Here is a 22358-nt window from a genome sequence, read left to right as displayed (position 1 = left end):
ATTATATGATTGTTTATCATGAGAATCCATCTGAGGGCACGGCAGTGCTCCAGCCAAGTCAAGACTCAAGAGCAAACTATACCATACTTTACGTACCGAAGCGGTTTGTAGCTATTTCATAGAACTTACCATGACTTGAGTATGAGGTATCTTTGCAGTTTGACAGCGATTGTTCTCTCAAATTCGTCCGCTAGTCTCACCACCCTTTCGTACTTTTCATCATCTAATAAGGGCCGAACACTTTGTAAGTACTGAAATTATTGTACCAATTATTAAAACTATTGAAGAATATTAATTTGGTTCAAATTTAAGCAAACATTTATGATAATAATATTATAATATGTAAGTAACTCAGATGTATAAACCATAAAAAAATAACTCTACACTAATCCTATGATATTATCTAAAAGAAGAGGTTGCCAAATTGAATATGGTCACTTTGTAATAGATATATACTTGCCACATATTTAGGTTTACTATAAAAATTTGTACCTATTAATTTAGCACACAGTGTACATCTGAGGTACTATATACATATATGAGATAGCTATTATAGAAGCAGAGACTAATCAAAAATTGCGTGTGCAATAATTATATCTATACTAATATTATAAAGCGGAAGAGTTCGTTTATTTGCTTGAACGCGCTAAGCTCAGTACTACCGGTCCGATTTGAAAAATTCTTTCAGTGTTAGATAGACAATTTATCGAGGAAGGCTAATCGTATCATATTATATCGTATTATATTGGTCTCAGAGTGATATATATTATATATATTTGCTTCGATTGGTGGACTGATATACCTATATATTATATCACTCTAAGACCAATAGAAGCGAAGAAACAGAGGAAAATGTGGAAAAAACCGGGAAAATTATTTGAAGCCGCTTATCTCTCGAACTACTGGATGAATTTCTAAGTTATTTGGCACAGGTGTAGAGTAGACCAAGTGAAGGGATAATATAGGCTATTTTGTGCAGAAAATGTACGGTTTCCGTAAAATTCCTAATTTATGCGGGCGAAGCCGCGCGGAACATCTAGTATATTATATAATTGCATACGCATTTTTTTTAAATATATTATTATTATCATAACAAGAATATACGTAATCTTGATATACAACTTACTCTTCTCATAGTATCTTTGACAGAAGGCAGCGGTAACCTCGGCAGGGAACCTTGGAAACTGTACAGTTTCGGTTTGTTCCATCCGGATAACACTCGCACTACACTAGCCCAGAGTAAAGTCTTCTTTGATATCCTAGATCCAGGAGCTCTAGATTCGTACATCCAACCCTGAAACAATAAAAATAAGGTGAAATAGTTCCCTAAAAATCTTAGCTGCCATAGATAAAAGTTAAAACAAAGGCTTGAACAAAAAACGCTCCATTAACACATTCATTTTAAATGAATTTTAGTTGTGACTTTAAAATATATTTGTTACATTACAATTCCACATTCCAAACAGTTATGAAAAGGCACCTATTGATCACCAATCATCGTCAATACATCATTGTAAAAATAGTTTGCCTATGTGTTTTGTGTTATTTTGTTTTAAACCACGAAACCTTTTTTAATGTAATTTAAGAAGGTATTATTTAAATCTTAAATTATTGCCACAATGCTCTCATACTTAAGTTAAAAATACTTAAACAATAATGTAAGCAATTACATTATTCATTTATGATGAATGAGTCAAATGAACAATAATTAACAGAGGTTGTTAACATTTTGGAGACAAAAAAACTTTAATTACGCTTTTTTTAATGTTTAAAAAGTATAAATTAATCTAAATTGTGCACTTTTTGCAATTGTATTATCAAACTACCTATTTAGATATGAACTATTATATAACTCGATTAGAAACGGCCGCCTTATCTACAATAGATATGTAACAGTGTTTATTATAATAATAATTATAATGACATTGATAATATTAATTAGTCTCATATTCACGACGTAGAAATCTTTGAAGCATCATTATCAGCACTGATAAAACCTAGTTCCTTGTGGACTCTGGCATCTGATACACGAATTGTTTTTTTGTTTACAAAGTTCATTCGAAATTAGACTTAAGTAAATACATAATTTTTTTGTCTAGATACCTCAACCAGCTCTTAACTTCTATTCCTTATTCATGTTAAATTTTTAAATGCATTTAATTATTATTCTTTATCAACCCACTTATTTGGCATTTGTTAAAATTAAAGACAGTTGTGCAAACATTTCAGCATTTATAATGATGCTCAATTAATGTAATGTCTGTTACCATTTTATGCTAAACCTGTATTCAGAACTGATTTTAAAGGAATTTGGTTTCAACAAAACAGATCCAGCGCTAACATGTTGTAGGTTAACTATTAAGTTTACAACAGCCACTTAAACTAACCTTGTACATGAGCAGTATTTTGAGAAGGTACCGCATGAAGAATATTACTGAGAGCCATAATGTCAACGCAGCTAGAAGACAGGATGTTATTTGCCAAAATATAGATGTGCTGAAAAGAAAAAAAATTATAAGATTGCATATTACTACTCCATAACACAAGGTTGATAAATTTTTTTAGTAAGAGGGTGTATGAGTATCTTATTGTATGAGTTTTAAATCTTAATCGAAAAACAGCGAAATCACAATTATATAAATACTTCTGACTTAACTATTTTAGAATTAAAAGAATAGTTGGTCGCTGTTAAGCATTTGTGTCCTAACCCATAACATTTTTGTTGCTAAATTTTGAATGCAGTCTTGTTTTAAATGATCTAAAGAATATAACTGCAGGCATAATTCAATACGTAATTTTTTGTGGGTTAGTACACGAATGCTTAACAGCGTCCAGTTAATGTCAGTTGCCACCTGCAATTATTTAAACATGGTTGGCACATCTGGAATTATGTTCTTCATATTAAGCTAACTTTTAATTGGATGACCCGGTTTGTTTTGTTGGTAAATTGGATTGGTGGTAAACCCCGTTCATATATAAAAATCATTAATAAATTACACAAATTATAATCCTTAACGGAACGTCAAAAAAATGGGTAAAATTTTACCGGCGACCAATACAAAAAAAAAACAACTGGCTTCAAGTATGAGTCGTCGGAGCCCCGCTATACTATATATGGATGCTGTTAAGCATTGGTGTGTCATCGGACTAGTTTTGAGTAATCGGTGTTTTAAGTTTTTTTGGAATAATCTTTATTTTCTGCTTATTTTAAGCAAAAAAATGTTATTGTGCGGTATCTTTTTTTTTTTTGTTGAAATGCGTAGATTATGATTATGACTTTTATTATTTAATTAGATAGATTAAAACATTTTAATTTTACATTCAGTTTTAAGAGAAAACGTATAAAAATGGTTAATGCAATATTGCTATAGGGCTTATTACATAGCATTAATGTACTTTGTGCTATTTCACATAAATGCAAAATTCTGATTTGTTCTTTCAATACAAATTTAAGTGCTTTAATTTTAACAAAATGTTATAAAATTACCTTGTGACGCCCAAACCGCTGAACCGATTCTTCTGAAATCTGGTATGGAGGTACTTTGAGTCCCGGGAAAGGACATAGGGTCCTTGTTATTAAAAAAAATGTACGGTTCCCAGGCATTAAATAAAAATGATTTCAGCTTATACCGCTACCGGCTACGTGGATTTCGATGATATTTGGTATACAGATCATACGTTATGTCTCGGGAAAGGACATAGGATACTTTACATCCGGGGAAAAAGGTACGGTACCCGTATGATAAACAAAAATTGTTTGCGCCTAAACCACTGAACCGATTTTGATGAAAATTAGTGTGCACATACTTTGACTCTCGTGAAAGGACATACGATAATTAGTGTCTTGAAAAATATACGGTTACCGCGTTATCAAAATTTCCTATTTTGCGCCTAAACCGCTGAACAGATTTTGACGAAACTTGGTATGGAGATGCTTTGAGTCCCGGAAAAGGCCATAGGATCCTTTTTGTCTCGGAAAAATGTACGGTTCCCAGGCGTTAAATAAAATGATTTCTGATTATACCGCTACATGGATTTTGATGATATTTGGTATGCAGTTACGTTATGTATCGCAAAAGGACAGAGAGTTCCCGCTTCTTCTTCCCTTCCCGCGCTTCCCACAGAGTGGTCTTGTATTGCGCACACATTTGGGCACTATAAAATTACTCCTGCGTAACTGGCCTGGTTTAGTTGAAACCAGAGTGCTCTTGTGTATTGCGCGTACACTTGGGCACTATAAAAATTACTCCTGAGTAACTGGCCTGGTTCACTGAAACCAGAGTGCTCTTGTGTATTGCGCACACACTTGGGCACTATAAAATTACTCTTGCGTAACTGGCCTGGATTCATTGAAACCAGAGTGCTCTTGTGTATTGCGCATACATTTGGCACTATAAAAAATTACTCCTGCGTAACTGGCCTGGTTTAGTTGAAACCAGAGTGCTCTTGTTATTTAAACAATATGTTCATCATCAGTCGCAAAGTAATTTTTTATTCGTTCTTTTTATTATTTCCCTTAAAAATTGCGGGACGTAGCTTTTGCGGCGGTACCGGCCATTAATGTGGATTGCGGGCCACGGGTAGTAATGAATATAAATCAAAACTACTGAATGGATTTTAATTTTTTTCAGTGACTGACATAGGCTTGTTTTATACCCGTCCATTGATCCATCTTGATGGATCAATCGCCCGCCCCGGCTTCGCACCTTGGTTACCAAGATAATAAGACTAGTTCTTATTATCTTGGTAACCTTGATGGATCAATCAGAAGTTGCTGAAATGCTCAGAAAGTACGTGTCAGATAATGAAATAGTAATTGTTTTGTGCTATTCTTGCACTATGTAGGTAAGTAACATGTTTTAAAACACATAATATACGAGTATTAAACTTCACTCCAAGGTTCATTTCCAAGATAGAAAAAAAGCAGTCATTTCTTCCTACTCCTGATAAAAATCAAACGTTATCTTATCAGTTCTATATTATTATGCGTATAATAAATTCAATTGATCTTAATGCTATGGTTAAAATTATTTTAAAATAAATAAAACGACATACTTTATAACTTTTTTTAAAGTTCCGTACGCAAAGGGTAAAAACGGGACCTTAGTCTTAGTAGACTTCCTTGTCTGTCCGTCTGTATGTCTCCAGGCTGTAACTCAAGAAAGGTAATAGCTAGAGTTGAAATTTTCGCAGATTGTGTATATCTGTTGCCGCTATAACAAAAAATACTAATAAAATAAAATTAATATTTAAGTGGGGCTCCCATACAACAAACGTGATTTTTTGGTCTTTAACAATAATAGCGGCAGGTACGTACTTGAATTTTTCACACAATCTTTAGTCTTATGTGTACTTTAATAATTAATATTAATTAATATTGAATATAAAATTAAGGAGGGGTCCCAATAAAAAAAACACAAATTTTGGCCTAATTTTGCTCTATAATGGTACGGAACCCTTCGTGCGCGAGTCCAACTCGTATTTGGCCGATTTTTGGATTATTATCTAAGTAAAAATGTGGCCTACTACAGTCGGGGCAATTTAATAGGCCACATTTGACATCTGTCAGAATAATCTCCATAGTGAGGTAAGCTGCTTAAAAACATCGACCAAAACGAATAAATCGATACGGACTTGAAATAAAATATTTGAATTTTATATGTTATTTATAAAACCAAAAACGAATTCCTGTCCTATTATTACTTTTTCTTTTGTAAATTCAAGGAGCAAAATAAGACAAGTACATAATTTACTAGAAAAATTGCATTTATTCACTTGAAATATCAAAACTGTTAAATTTTGTATTATCATTATTCATTTCACATGAATATGTGTTACTTTTCACAACGTGGTTATGAATTTATGGGGATATATCGTTACAACTAATCAATGCATCTGATTCTACTTATTCGCTTTCGGTTTTTAGAGTAACATCCCTAGAGTTTAAAAAGAAAAAAGGTCAGCTGACGTAACATTGTACCGACGTTCAGTTCTTTAAATCATAATTTGTTTTTTATGTTAAAAATTGTTTATCAGTGAAAACAAATAGTAAAAGAACTCGTATTGGTTATGTTTATAATAAATATGTAATCGTTATTAGAAAAAGTGAATAAATTGTGCAGTAATAAAAATGACAAAATATTTATTTTTTTATGGCGTCGTTACAAGGCTACCAGGCTCAATTTTGTTGAACTGTCAAATGTGGCCTATTAAATTGCCCCGACTATAAGTAAATATGTGGCCTTTTTACCAGACTACCAAAGTCTGGTAAAAAGAGATTGTTAAGACGTAATCTGTGTAAGGCTACAAAAACCGTTTTAAATGAAATGGGCGTAGCAAATGAGCTATTTTAAAATCTAATCAATAAATAATTATAGTTTTAAATGGTACATTCAAAGTAATTGCTAGGAGACAAAGTAAATTTTCTGATTTTAAATTTCTCCTGTAATTGTCATCAAAATAGGGTTATTTACTTACCCAGGCATAAAGGCTAAGGCTTTCTGCACAAGTCCGAATGGTATGTGGAACCCAGCAAAGTGGGCACCAACAAGCAATGCCCACAGGAAATAGAGGGATTGTAGGTGTCCAGGGTAAACTCCATTATTGACGCTGTTCTGTGGACAAAACAATTAACCTAATTAACATAAGTATAGGCATCATCTAAAATATGTTTTCACGTCTTCTGTGTTTTAAATATTATTTTTGAGGAAGGAGAAGAGACTCGGAATTTATTATTAATTTCCTTTGAAAAGTCAATACCGGCTTATTTTTATGGGTTCAGGGTTAACACACACTAATTAGCATTATCCTATGTCGCCAAGATCGACAGCAGTATCCAATCACGAAAACCTTTATCAAGGAGCCTGATCACAGATCACTTGAGTTTTGAATACTTCCAGAAAGTAACTTAGAACATTGAGGAGAAGAAAGAAGAGACTAATTTAATGATGATTAAACTTCTATTTAAGAAGGCGACTAACCCAAAATTGTCGATATTATAATTCATTTTTTTCCTTGAAAATAAGCCCCGAATTGTTTCATTTTGTAAACAAAGAGACTACATTATATTTCCAAGAATTTGATCTGAGCGAAAACACGATATCTTATCTCGATAGAAAAAAAAATCATAAAGATGCATCTTATTTTCACGAATTTTTCATATATATTGCAATAGCCGTGCATTAAAGTAAGTTAATATTTTAACACGTTGTATAAAATTCTATCACTGAGAGGATTTCTAAAATGTTGTATATTTATCAAGTTATTAAGAAAAAAACTAACTTGGCGATGATTCCGCGTCGTCCTTTTTCACCTGGCATATGAAAGACGGGCGTGAGTGTGAAGAGAGAAGGACGAATGACGATGTTTGATCTTTAGGGTTAGTCGCCCTCTCAATGCAGAGTTTGACAGATAATATTATATGGGTAATGGGGCCTATGTTAAGTAATTAATGTCTCTGAGTGCTGCAGTAAGAAAATATTATTAATTTCTGTCAAAATTTTGCGGTTGCTAATATTTCCAACTTAAAAGACTTACCCTGAATCTGGCCAATCTCTTCTTCCACGACCTGAGTCCTGACTCCCAGACGAGGTAGAGCACCTCCCGGTCGAAATTCACGTCCCATCCGTCGTGGGTGATGGCGAACGAGAACGCCACAGCAGAGTGAGCTTCTGCCATACTTCACCTGAAAGCAGTGGCAGATCAACCCTTAATCAAATTAAGCAATTGCCTAGGGCATCACGTCTCATGGGGCACCAGAAGAAGCACAAAAAATCCGTCCTTAGGGCATCATGTCTCACTTCCACATCACCAAAAACCACACCAAAAAAATGTAGCTAAAACTAATTTTAGGCGGTAAAGGTTTAAAGACCGATTCCAGTTGACATACGGATAGGGGAGCCCACAGGCATGGATTGCTCTAGGATGTGAAAGTGGAATGCTGTAAATTATCTAATATACTATTATAAAACTAGTGTTTGTTAGTTTGAATGCGCTAATTTCAGAAAGTACTGGTCTGTTATATAATTAGTAGTTGTTATGTAATTAGTTTTATGTTGGATAGTCCATTTATTGAGGAAGGCTTTAGGCCAGGGGTTCCCAATCTTTTTCAGCCTGCGGCGCACTTACAAGTCAATATTTTTTCACGGCACCCTTCTCTACCTATAGTCTAAGCGATAAGTTAAGAATGGCGAAATATAGAGATAAGGGTCATAAAAATACGTGCGATAGCTCATTAGATTCGGGAAGACGTCTAGAAAAATGTATCGGAAGCGTGTATTAGCACACAAAAAATTGCAAAAGTTATAAGCAAATTAGGTTGCCAAAAAAAGTATTACGTTTTTTGTTAAAAACTCCGAAACTATTAAATTTTAAGAAGTTTAAACAAAAGATTCTTAAAGAAAAAAAATTGTTTCTAAAAATCATAATATTTTCAAGAGAATAAAGGTAGGAAAAAAAAATTTAAAAGCATGGAAATTGTCCATTGGTTTATAAATTTTTATTAGCAAATGGCGGAAAAAAAATTTTTTTTAGATAATACATGTCCTTCATTGACATGAAAACAATTACGTGATAATAAATGAAACAAAATTTTTTTTGACAATATTACTTGGATTTCTAGTTTTTTAAAGTTCAAGTTAAAATAATATTATAAACAAAGTATTAAACTTTTTAAAATTTTTATGGCGTGATCTTGTTAAGTATGTTTATATCAAGGGCTCCACGAAGTGAAAAATTTTTACGAAAATTATTTAAGATTTTATTTAAAGTACAATGAGGACCGAAGTTCGAAAAAATTTCGTTAGTTAACATTTGTCTAATTTGTTGAAAAATTAACTTGAAGTTAAATTTCCAACGGGAGCAAATTCTTTGAAGTGTTCGGAATACACCATAAGTTTTTGAAATTTTTAAATTAATATTTAATACCTTTAAAAAATAATCAGTGTGACGTGCTCGATTTTGAAGCCGCGCGCGCTACCTAAAAATGCCGCGCGGAGGCTTACTTTCAGCGTTAAATTAGAATTATAAATAATAGAGATAGAATTCCGGGAGTTGGGAGTTTTCTTATGGAAATTTCCTCCTCTAATGGGGGGAAACTATTATTTGAACTCGCTTACTTCACTAACTACTGGACCGATATTTATTATTTAATATTTATGTAATTTGGTACAGATATATAATAGCAGATTGTAGATCACGGGGAAAATGTTTGCGGGATATATCTAAGGTTCCCAATTAATTCCATATTTACGCGAGAACAGCCACGCGATACTTCTAGTATTGTAATAATCGCGAAATATTTTTTCATTCCATGATAAAAAAGGTAAAATCAATTGAAAAGTTGATGTATACTTTCGCATTTGTTATTTAATTTATTATGCCAAAATTATCTCACACAAGTTGTCTGAGTACCCAAATATGAGCTCTTTTAGAAACTAGGATATAGGAATGAGCTTGTCCTATTTATCCAAGGTCGCCCTTGTATCCAATGTACGAGTGTCGTGACACTCGTGACCCGGCGGATACGCTCAATTTCCCCCCAAACACAGATTAAATACAAACAGAAGGCAAACTTCGCTTAATAACAACATCTAAAGATAACTAAAACAGCACATAATATTATACAGCTACTTAAATTTATACTCATAGTGTATTTTTAATACTGTCAAAATACTTTCTAACTTTATTGATATCAAAACAATAGAAAAAGTAGAAATAGCATAAATATACTATATCAGACCATGGGCGTACCGAGGGGGCCAGGGGGGGCAGCTGGGAAAAGAGTAAACTTACACCTTCTACTACGTGCAAATTCCTGGGTTTCGTCATAGACTCCGAAAAATTACAAGTCACTTTACCCCAAGAAAAATGTTTAAAAATCAATACTGAAATTGATAAGTTTTTGAAAATAAAACAGTGTAAAGTCCGGGAACTCGCACGTCTAGTAGGTCTACTCATTTCCACCTGTCCCGCCGTTAAGTATTTTCCAAATTTTCAAATTTTTCAAATTTTTATTTGCAACCAAGTACATATATAAATCAACATACATTGACGAAATATACAACTTATGCCTTGTTCGGGCGTTTGCAAAACAATTACAAAATTATAATTTTAGTGATTATTATTCAAGTAAATATATAATCTTATTTTTATGGTATTCTTTTACTGGTTATATACGAAGGAACTGGAACGGTGTAAATATTTAAATTTAAAAGAGGATGACAAAGTTACAATAAACGCATGAACTTACCGTTATCACTATTACCACCTTCAATGGTGGTTTAAGATATAATCGATAACCCCGCTAATGAAATCGTGCAAAACAAATTTTGCTAAGAGATTTACAGCGATGCCTCAACAACGGGATGGGGGGCCGCCTGTGGTGGTGAACGCGCTAGTGGTAGCATATCAATTATCTTGTAAATTAAGTCGCTTTTTTCGGTCTCAAGGCTACTTTTTGCTTGCAAAAAGTTATCGAGACTGCCACATTATTTTGAAAATAGATAACACGTAACAGCAGTATCTTACATCAACCGCATGGGCGGTGTGCAGTTTCCACACCTGACTAACGTCACTCGACAACTGTGGCAATGGTGTGAAAACGTAATATAATAGTTTTTTCGTCATACATAGGCTCCATTGATAATTTCGTTGCGGATACAGAATCACGGCGTGTTCACCCCGATATTGAGTGGGAATTAGCTGATTACGCTTTTCAAAAAATTGTTGATCATTTTGTTTTTCCCGAAATTGACTTGTTCGCTAGTAGGATAAATAAAAAGTGCAAATATATATATCTTGGCACCGGGACACGGATGCCGTAGCCATTGATGCATTTACGTTGTCATGGTCTAACTTTCATTTTTATAGCTTCCCCCCTTTTGCTATTATTTTGAAATCATTAAGAAAAATTATTGATGATAGAGCTCATGGTATAATGGCTGTGCCCCTCTGGCCCACGCAGCCGTGGTACCCTTTAATTAAAAGCCTATTCTTAACGGAGCCCCTGATCTTTCGACCATCTAAAACTTAGATTAACTCTCATTCTAGCAATCAAGATGTTCACCGGAAGGTTACCCTGGTTACCGGGCTGTTATCGAGGCGTCATTCGTAACAAGAGGCATACCTACTTGCTAGAAACCTCACGCCCAGGTGCTCCACAACCAATTTTAGTTCTTCCCGTCTTCCACAGACGTCCTAAATTTTGTCCAGTCGTTACATTACGCTGCTACCTTTGCAAAACACAATCATTATGCTATTTTTTTTATTTGTATAAAAAAGCCCCATAAACCTATCTCATCATAAACGCTAAGGATGGATAAAACTAACATGTGGCAAGTTGTGGAATCAGTATTTACTGCCCACAACGCTAGACATGCTGCAACTTCTAGAGCTAAAAACCGCAGGTTGGAGTGGCAGCTCCCAAACCTTTGGTAGATTTTATAACAGAATTGTTATTCAGGATATTATGGTAAATAATGTTTTCTTTGCGGGAAGTATTATAAACAATTCTTGATTGTCATAACAATATAATTATTGTACTATGTAACATTTAAATACTCTTTGTTATGTTAACTACATAATATTGAAATATACCTAACATTCTGATTACACATAGTTGATATTTTTGTCTCTCAACGTCTACATGTATACTTAATGCTAATCTCGAGGACAAAGCATGAGTATAATTAGTGATTAAACAAACTTCCATGAAGTGAAGTTCTATCACAATTATACGAGGGCTTTGTCCGAAGAGATAGAATAACCACATCAATTATTTTTAGTAAAGTTTTTAGTAAGTAATACTTATTTAATAATTCTTTTTTCCCTAAGATTTTTCCTTTAACATTTGTCCAAGTTTTGGAAAAACTAATTGAAAGAAAAAAATATCAGATTAAATTGTTTTGTCTGTTTGTGATAAGCTGCTAATGACATAATATTATGCCTTTTGGCCATTGACTATTTAAAATGTTATCTACCTATTTAGTATTAACAAATATACAAATGGTTTTATAGATACAAGCAGATAGTTTATTTACAAGCATCAAACTTATACTTCAATACCCAAAAAATAATAAATGTGATCAAAATATACATAAGTAAGTACAAAAGTTCAGTATATAAAGTAACAACTTTCACATATTTTGTTGGAAAAGTTAGATTAGACCATTTTGGAAATCAGAACTTCTGGATGTGGAAAATATAGATGTTTATCCTATGGACCTATTATCTGTAAAGAAATTTATTTTATAATGCTTTAAAGTTTTAATTTGGACAGAATGGGAGGAATATTACATATTGTAAGTAGATAAAGCAGTTATTTTTAAATGTTTCATGTCAGCTTAACTGGTAAGGAATATGTGGTACAAGCATGACTTTCATTTTATTGAAAACATTTTAAGAATTTGTACAAGTAGAACTTTTTGAATGATAAAATCTATAATTTTTACAAAATGTAGCACATTTGTTTGGATGGAGGCATCTACATATAAAAACATGTGAAAGTTTTTTTGACTAAAAATAGAAGCTTAATATTTTGTTACCTCACTTGGTAACAAGTCGAAAGTACACATTTTTATGTAAAGTACAAGCTACATAATATGTAAATTCGCCAGCTAGTGTAAACATTCGTGTGTGTTTTGTGTGAATACCCGTAGTCCGTACAGAGGTACATTCGCTCAGCTCACGCACACATGCGGAAGAGTATTCGGTATCAAAGTCTAAACTGGGACTGTGACGTTTCATAGATTTACATATAAGTAAATAGCAATTAATATTCATTTAAACGACAAATCTAAGCTTATAACTCGTATTATTTAACACTGAATTCTTTAGCTGCCGAGACTCGAGTCATTTGAATGTGTAAAATAAAACCTAATACGTAAACAAGAATCGGTTTGATTACTTTAGAATCATGCTTGTTTATAAATGTTTCAATGTTTCTTACCTTTAATCTAGACAAGTTATCCAGAAGAAAGCACCCACTTCAAGGCGTTTTTTTATGGATTGTCCAAATGCCAGTAAATACCGTAATATGAACAGTACACACTTCTAACTAAATATCACTCCTAACAACATTCTTTAAATATTTTTAAATACAATAATTAATGAAATTTATCCTGCTTGATGTTCATTTAGGAAAAGCTTAAATTTAGGAATCGTAAAATAAAAACTGTAATCGTAATCGTAGCTGTAGCATGTACCACAACCGTCAACCGCAGCGTAGAAGAATACGACCTTGTAAAAAATTATTAAAAGCAAAAAAGCAACCTAAAAATGACTTAAGTTGACAGTAACACTAGAGTTGTCACCTAGACTTTGAATTGTCTATGGTTTGACAGCTGATTTTTAAGTGGACCGTGTGGACTGCGAAATCAGTGTTGCCAACTATGGGGATTTCCCACTAAATTTAGTGGGAAAAAATAAATTTAGTGGGCTTTTTAGGGGGTAAAATATTTTGGGGATATTTTTGGGGATAAAAATTTTGAAGAATGGAATATTTTTTTAATAACAACCTTAAAGTGGCTCGGAACTTTGCCGCGAGCGACCGCGACGGACGAAAATTCAAACGAAATACCACTTTATGACATAGGCTATAGGTTTCATTTTACTCAACCACTAGCTTTTACGCCGCCGCCGCGCCGGCGGCAGTATGGGTCGCCACGTAAATGTCAGTAGAAAATGATACCTATATTCAATGTCATAAAGTAGCATTTTATTTTATTTTTTACCGGTCGCGGTCGCTCGTGGCATAGATCCGAAAGACACCTTTAAGATGGAACTGCCGCACAAAGCACATGTCGCTATAATCTTTTGAGTCGTACCAGCTGACAGTAGGCTGACAGATTATTACCTATATTTGTTTTCATTGTATGTAATGAAAAAAAGAAAGATTTAAGTATTTAAAAACTGCCGGCCTGTTTGTTTGTTTGGCCTGTTGAAAGTGTATTTCAGCTAAGGTATGTTATTCGAATACTCGTTTTATTCGAATATTCGCCAAATTATTTTTCGAATAATTCAAATAGTAAAAATATATTTTATTTTTGTTTAAAACGCTATCAAACATAAAATTAACATGGAATAAGAACATAATTAAGTTTATTTCAGAAACATAATATTATTTATGATTATTCTACATCTTTAATGATAATAAGTATTAAGTATAATATATAAATCTGTTTTTAGTCTAACTAATGAGTATACGACCATTCATCGTCGCCGTTGACCATGTTTTAGAAACAAACGTCTAATAAATTCATTTGAATGTTTTTAGGAAAAATAATCATTTTGCCTAAAGACATGAAAATGAAGATATTATAAACTCTTTTCAGTCATGGATTTCAGTATCGTCAGTAATGGTCGCTCACGATCTGTGTCCATTGACTTTTTTGAAGCATAATCACATGAGAAATGTAAAAGGTACTACGATCGAAAACGGTTTATACTTTACAGCCTTTGTTACAGTGATGAATAGGAGTAATTAATAGGTACGCCGAACCCTTGGTGGTGAGGGTCAGCTGTTTGTCGCATGCCCATTGCAGCTTATTATACAGGTAGGTTGGTGTTTTTAATTTTACCACACCAAACAGTAACGTGGCAAAATGTAACTGTCGGCGACCGTCCATCTTATGCCATCTCGAACTGTTTATGTACGGCGTTATGTGGTCGCGGGGAGGCACATTGCAACAGTATCTTGCGCATGCATTTTGTACCCTTTGAATGAGGTTTTTGGATCGTGAAAAAGACAAGGACCGATAACAACGTCAGCGTAATTTAAATAAGAAAGTACAAGAGATTCACACAGCGAAGCTCGTAATCTTTCTGGAATGAAATTTCGAATTTTGTACAGGAGCTTTAAACGATAGAAACAACGAATGACGACCTTAGTGACGTGCTTCTCAAACCTCAGTCCTTCGTCCATCAGGACTCCAGTCACCCTTTCGATACTGACGTCATTAATATAGATTTCAGGCTGATTAGCAACAACTTTGTGTACTTGAATTTTTGTGCCCAAAATCATGTACTTAGTCTTAGCAGGGTTTAGTACCAAGGCGTTATTTACCATTTAGCTATACGTGCCAAATTCTCATTCAGCCTTCGCAAAGCTTCCATAAGGTTATTTGGCTTGAAAGTAATATCCATACTAATATTATAAATGCGAAAGTATCTCTGTCTGTCTGTCTGTCTTGCTTTCACGCCAAAACTACTGAACCGATTGCAATGAAATTTTGTATACAGTTATTCTAGAGTCGGAGAAAGGACATAGGCTACATTTTGATGTGGGAAAATATCTTATTTCCATGAAAATATCGATGAAAATGAATTCGCATTGCGCGTGGCCAGCGCTTATCCTGGGTTCCTGGGTTCGAGTCCCGCAGGCGGAACAAAAAGTTTTCAATTTTCCTGGGTCTTGGATGTGTATTAAAATAAAATTTCAAAAATCTTAAACATATTTTATGTATAATATTATAAAAAATCCAGAAATATATTTCTATACAGTTATAAATATATCCAGAAATATATTTATAACTGTATACAAAATTTCATTGCAATCGGTTCAGTAGTTTTGGCGTGAAAGCAAGACAGACAGACAGAGATACTTTCGCATTTATAATATTAGTATGGATTTATAATATTAGTATGGATAGTATGGATCAGAAATGCAGTAGGAGTTCTATAAGATAAGATAGATTGATTATTATTATACCAAGTGATTATATTATTAAACATAATATTCTAACGTATTAAAAACTATAAACAAAAACATACTAACTAATAAGTATGATTAGTTTTATGTTACAATAAAGTAAAAAATAAAACGCCATCTGTTGAATCGTATTAGAACTAAAATGTTCATTCCATCGATATATCGAATATATCGATATATCGATGGAATGAACATTTTAGTTCTAATACGATTCAACAGATGGTGTTTTATTTTTTACTTTATTGTTACCCGCGACTTCGTCCGCGTGGACTTTAGTTTATAGCGCGCGGTGTCAACAAAATGTCACCACTTACCAGGGTTTTAAAAACTTTTTAAAACCCTGGTAAGTGGTACCCCTCTTAGGGCCGCGCTACACCGGAATGTTGCTGAAAGTGCTCGCCTCGCCGCTGCCATTCCGGTGTAGCGCGGCCCTTAATTAATCAAAATACCCAAAAGCAGCTGTGCAGTGTGCACATAATCTATACTAATATTATAAATGCGAAAGTATCTCTGTCTGTCTGTCTGTCTGTCAGTCTCGCTTTCACGCCAAACGCCAAAAGTATCTCTGTATGTCTGTCTGTCTGTCTGTCAGTCTCGCTTTCACGCCAAACGCCAAAAGTATCTCTGTATGTCTGTCTGTCTGTCTGTCAGTCTCGCTTTCACGCCAAACGCCAAAACTACCGAACCGATTGTAATGAAATTTTGTATACAGATAGTCTAAAGCCTGAGAAAGGACATAGGCTACTTTTTTACTGGAAAAAAGGGTTGTAAAGGGGTGAAAATGCGTAAATTTGTTCAAATTAAGTTAGTTCCAACAATTCATAATAGATGGCGCCGTGCGTCTTCTACATCGCGCTGACGCTTGCTCAAAAGTCTTTCTATAAGACGTGGTATCATCTTACATTTAAGTTTCGATTTTTTTCGATTGTTATATCTATTCTACGGTATTAAATAAGTCAGTACTTTGTCTGTGCAGTGACGTAACCTTAAATCTATCAATGATAAATAGTTTATGGGTAAAGTTGTGTAATTGGAGGGCTAAATAAGCTTTAAAATTTGGCATAAAATATAAAGTTTAATATAAAAAAACGAAATACTTATCGTGTGCACACTGCACAGCTGTATTGATTTAAGGGGTACCAGGTTTTTTTTATAAAAGCTTTTGACACCAATTTTGTTGACATCGCGCGCTATAAACTGAAGTCCACGCGGACGAAGTCGCGGGCAACAGCTAGTACAACTATATGTCATCCGCGTGTATATGGAACTTACGTATTTGCCTGACTATATCTGCGCAATACAATGAAAATAATAAAGGACCAATCACTGAGCCCTGTGGTACACCTCTGTTAACATTACGTGGACGTGAACGCGATGACTTTCCATTTTTATTAATAGCTTCGACTACCTGAAATCGATTAATTAAATATGAGGCAAACCAGGATACTACCATAGAATTTCAACTTAGAAAGATGCAAATTTATATTGAGAGTTTCAAATGCGCGTGAATAGTCCAATAGTACCAAGACTGTAACCTCTCCTGCGTCCTGTGCCGTGATGACATTATCCACTATATCTATCAAGGCAGTAGATGTACCGTGATGTTTACGAAAGCCCGACTGCAATGAAGGTAATATATTGCTTTCTTTAACATAATTACTAATCTGCCTATGTACAACCTTTTCAAGGACTAGATAAACATGGCAAAATGCTGATTGGTCGGAGGTCTTTCAGATCAGATACGTTGTCTTTCTTGGGGATGGGTTTAACGATTGAAAGACGCCACGGCTCGGGGAAGGTGCAGGAAAGGAGGGAGGTATTAATAATATGGGTCATAACACTTAGACAGCTAGGTAAGTGGCACGACATCAACAATATATCAGAATTAATATTATTAACCCCCATAGCCTTGGATGTCAACGACTTGATAATTTTTAGGACATCATCATCACTAACTATTTTAAAATTGAAGGTGGATGAACAAAAGGTATGGGAGTCGAAATAGGCTAAGGCGGGCTGGGGTACAATATTAGTACCAGGTACGTCCAGAAAATGCTTGTTAATACTATATTTACAAAGATAAAAGTAAAAATTAGAATTTCTTACTTCGTAGTATTAACAAAATAGGTTGTACTTGGTTGTACGAAGTTTTTTGTTACTTTTGTTCAGAGTTTTCAGCATTTTTCAAAAATTTTGAATTATTCGAAAACTTTTGTAAAATATTCAAATTATTCGAATACTAAATTTGTCGAATAATAACATTCCCTAATTTCAGCGTTTTGAGCGCTTAGTAGAACATACCGCAAGAAATTTAAAATATTTTGATTTTTTGGGGAGTTTTTGTTGAAATTTAGTGGGTTTTGAAGTTGCTTTAGGGGGAAAACGTTTTGAATAGTTGGCAACACTGTGCGAAATGGACATAGCTCACACATTAACCCATAGACATAATATATACTGTTATGCATTAACCTGCTTTGCAGTCCATGTAGGGATGTGATATACTTGCATAAGACTTCAATTGCATAATGCAATTGAAGTCCTATGCAATTTAAGCCTTACGGGGCTCGGCGCGTTTGGCCCTCTTCCGCCTCGCCGCCGTTGCAAGTTAAACTCCACTAACGGCCGTTCCCAATATTTGATCTATCTCTGGTTTTGTCCTACTAGAGATAGGAATAGCCCACATTAGACATTAGAGACATATATTTTATGTCAATTGTGAGCTATTCCTATCTGTAGTAGGGCAAAACCAGAGATAGATCAAATATTGGGAACGGCCGTAAGCCCGTGTTGTCCATTGCCAACCACGTAGTGATTATAACACAGATAAATGCTAATAGCTATTTATACGAATAAAATGACATTTTATAAAAATGATTAGTATGGATAGTTCACGGAACATTTTTCGTGAAGAATATTATTTTTCGTGAAGAATAATTGATTTTTGAATTAAAAAGTCGTATAAATTACAGTTGGTTGTGATAGGTGATCCCGCTATTTTTGAAATTCACAGTATCGCCGCAATTTTTGTGGGTAATTATAGCACAAGTCAGCATTTTGTTCACAATTTACGGCGTAGTGAAAACGTTTAAGCCGTGGAGTGATTGACATACGATTGACAATTTGTGCTCATATGGGCAGGATTTGGCGACATGTGTGATGTGAGTTGTGACACGCTCTATAACATATCTCTTACTTCTTACTTCTTACAGAACCCCTAGCTCTGACGTTAATATTTTTTTGCATAAATTAGACATCATGCTTTTTAACCTGACAAAAAATACTAAAAAGAAACTAATTTTAGCGGGTGATTTAAAATTAACATATTAAAAGTTTGTCATGCAACGAATAACCTGAAATCTATTATCGAAAATTATAACCTTATTTTCCATATAACGGAACCAAACAGACAGCAATCCTGTATCGACCACATAATAAGCAATATAAAAAATGCTTCAGGCTCCTTATCTGAACTTCATCTTTCGGATCATAACATGGCTCAAATATTAGATATACCAGTTATGCATAAAAATACTCTACCATCGACTTACTTTATTTATAGAAAAGATTACTGTAAAGAAAACTTGGAAAAATTTCGACGCTGCCTAAGCTGTCTGTCATTCAGTTGTGTACTGGAGACAAAAGATATAAATAAAGCGATGAACTCTTTTTATGATGACTTTACTTTACTGTATAATTTGTGTTTTCCCCAAAAAATAATTAAAAAATCTACTGAATACAAAACACCTATCTGGATAACAAAGGGTATAAAAGTAAGCTGTAAAACTAAAAGGAAGCTCCGATTCGCGTATTACAAAAACAAAAACAATATTACTAAACTTACATACCAGGTGCCAGACATATTCTAAATTGTTACGTAAAAGCATGTTTCAGTCACAGAGAATTTCTAATGATAACTTCTTATCAGCATATAAAACAAATGTAGAGCGTCATGGTATATTATTAATAGACAAGCTACTGACAAATATAATATTGACCTAATAAATAAAATAAAAAACAAAAATAATGACATGATAATTAATCCCTTTGACATAGCTAACGAATTCAATGACTATTTTATTAATTTAACAAATAACAAAAAAGATAATAATAATAATTTGCCCAATACAAACACTACGTTTATACAAAATTCTATTTTTCTGACTCCCTGCAGCGATAGAGAAATCTATGATGCCATCAATAGCCTTAAAAATACAAAATCCGAGGGATACGATGGACTGTCTACAAAGGTTATAAAGTATTGTAAACGTGAAATTACGCCCATAATAACCTACTTGGTGAATCTTTCATTTGAAACTGGAAGATTCCCAGATCGATTTAAGACTTCGATAATTAAACCTTTATTTAAGAAAGGCGATAAATGTCAATTAGAAAACTATAGACCAATCACACTTGTACCTATACTGTCCAAAATTTTTGAAAAATTAATGCATAAGCGGCTTACATCCTTTATAAACAAACATAAAATAATAAAAGAAGAACAGTTTGGCTTCCAAAAAAATAAAAGCACTGTCTCAGCAGCATCCGAATTAGTACGCAATATACTTAATAATATTAACTACAATAAATCAGCTATCTGCATATTCTTTGACATGTCCAGGGCTTTTGACTTCGTGTCACATACGTTGTTACTAAGGAAATTGAATAATTTAGGCATTAGAGGTCCTGCCCTGAGTTGGCTTGAGACGTACTTATCTGAGCGAAACCAATACACAGAAATTATGTACATTCGTAACAAGAAGTTCTTAACGACCAAAAAATCCAAACTCAAAACGAATAGAGCAGGTGTTCCTCAGGGAAGCGTCCTTGGGCCACTTCTATTCCTACTCTACATAAATGATTTTCCAGAAATAACGAATTTTATATGTACACTTTTCGCGGATGACATATCTATTCTGCTGAATAATTGTAAGGACATTAAAAATGAAATTAACAAATTAATAAAAAAGGTAATAAATTGGATGAATAATAATAATCTTAATCTTAATCTGACAAAAACTAACTATATAGAATTTAAAAGTGACCGAACCAAATCAGTTAGCGAAGTTGATCCTATATTCAAAAATGAAAATATCAAAAGAACGACACACACAAAATTTCTAGGTTTACATATTGATGAAAATCTGACTTGGAAGGTCCATATCGAATATGTCTGTACCAGATTAAATAGGTTCGTTTTCGTTCTTAATAGGCTCAGACAAGTAGCGACTCTACAAACGGTACTGACGGCCTATCACGGTTATGTTGCTTCAGTTTTGAGGTACGGTTTATCGCTTTGGGGTAATTCTACGGACATAGACAAAGCCTTCATCGCTCAAAAAAAAATGTATTAGAGCTATATGTGGTAAAGCTAAGTGTGGTGGTACTCGGTAAGGTTAATAATTTTAGTTTTTTGAATAGTGGTTTGCAGGACTCATATGGTAGTCCTGCAAACCACTATTCAAAAAACTAAAATTATTAACCTTACCGAGTTTGTATATATATGAGTTAGTAAACTATACAAAGCTTAACTACCATAGTTTTAAAGAAGCTCGTGACATTTATCCCCGCAACACAAGAAATCCCTATCGACTAGTGTTAGATGTGATTCCCAAAACTTCTTTATACCAAAAACAATTTTATGCCATGTGCATAAAAACATACAATGCTATTCCATCGGCACTTAAATGCTTGCCATACAATAAATTTAAAAGGGAAATCATAAAATGGTTGTTAAGCAAAAATTTCTACTCTGTAAAAGAATTATTTAATAACAAGGCTGAATGAATTTTATAATCTTTTTGACATGTAACACAGTATGTAACACTTTAACCTATTTTACTTAATATTATGTATCTTAATTATGGACATTTACGTATTAATCTTTTAACAACCAATCTAATTATTTCTTGACATCTTATTATTTCTTGACATTGTTGTTTATTATAATTGTAAAATTTTAAACTATTGTATTTTAAAATGTGATGTATTTATTAGTGACTGCTATTTTAATATTTATGGGATGTGACATTTTTCTAATATCTCACATAGCCTGGCCTTGTATTATTAGTTTAATGTATTAGTGATCAATATTTCAAAGTTGCTAGATTTAATGACTTCTTTAAATATTTGCATGCTATCTTTATAGTTAAGAGTGTAAGACCTGAGCAATGAACGTTAACATCTAATGTACCACTTTTAAAGCAAATAAATGATTGATTGATTGATTGATTGATTGATTCTAAAATCTGTGGTGCTCACAGATTAGTCGTGTTCGTTTCGTTTTTTAATGCACATTGCGCATGCTCAAATTTAAAAATTAGTGTCATGTTCTAAAATCTGACAGAAATTGTTAGAACATGACACTTTATTATGAAGTTGACAGTCAGCTGCCAAACTGCGAAAAAATGAAACGAACACGGCTAATTACACCAATGACATATTTACAAGATGTAGATCTGTAATTCAAAGCAAAGAAAAATAAAACCACTTCAAAGTCTACACTCTACAGCATTGAGGTACTATCTCTACCATAGATTAAGTATTATAGTATAGATGTAGTCTTAGCCCGTCATCGCGTGGCCATTTTGTGCTTATTTTCATACAAGTAGTGTGCGTTTATTTTCTTGAATATTTCTATTTGTCGATTATTTCA

The 22358-nt window shown here is 33.6% G+C and overlaps 1 protein-coding gene across 3 annotated transcripts in view; it reads right to left on the bottom strand.

The window, feature by feature from the left end:
- Positions 1-13245, bottom strand: part of LOC121739348 (carnitine O-palmitoyltransferase 1, liver isoform) — a 37352-nt gene extending 24107 nt beyond the window's left edge. For all 3 annotated transcript variants that reach the window (XR_006037432.1, XM_042131749.1, XM_042131750.1), the window contains exons 1-6: positions 12947-13245; positions 7537-7684; positions 6478-6614; positions 2388-2496; positions 1127-1294; positions 130-251 (exon numbers count right to left, since the gene is read on the bottom strand). Coding sequence is in view for 2 of the 3 variants with exons in the window: in XM_042131749.1 (XP_041987683.1) it covers positions 130-251; positions 1127-1294; positions 2388-2496; positions 6478-6614; positions 7537-7677 (677 nt within the window). In the remaining variant the exon portion in view is untranslated. The remainder of the gene's footprint in view (positions 1-129; positions 252-1126; positions 1295-2387; positions 2497-6477; positions 6615-7536; positions 7685-12946) is intronic.
- Between the last annotated feature and the right edge of the window lie 9113 nt (positions 13246-22358).

The sequence above is a fragment of the Aricia agestis genome, chromosome Z (assembly GCF_905147365.1).
Source record: "Aricia agestis chromosome Z, ilAriAges1.1, whole genome shotgun sequence".
Taxonomy (NCBI): Eukaryota; Metazoa; Arthropoda; class Insecta; order Lepidoptera; family Lycaenidae; genus Aricia; species Aricia agestis.
The sequence above is the reverse complement of the archived record's forward strand: the minus strand, read 5'-3'. Positions and strand labels throughout refer to the sequence as shown.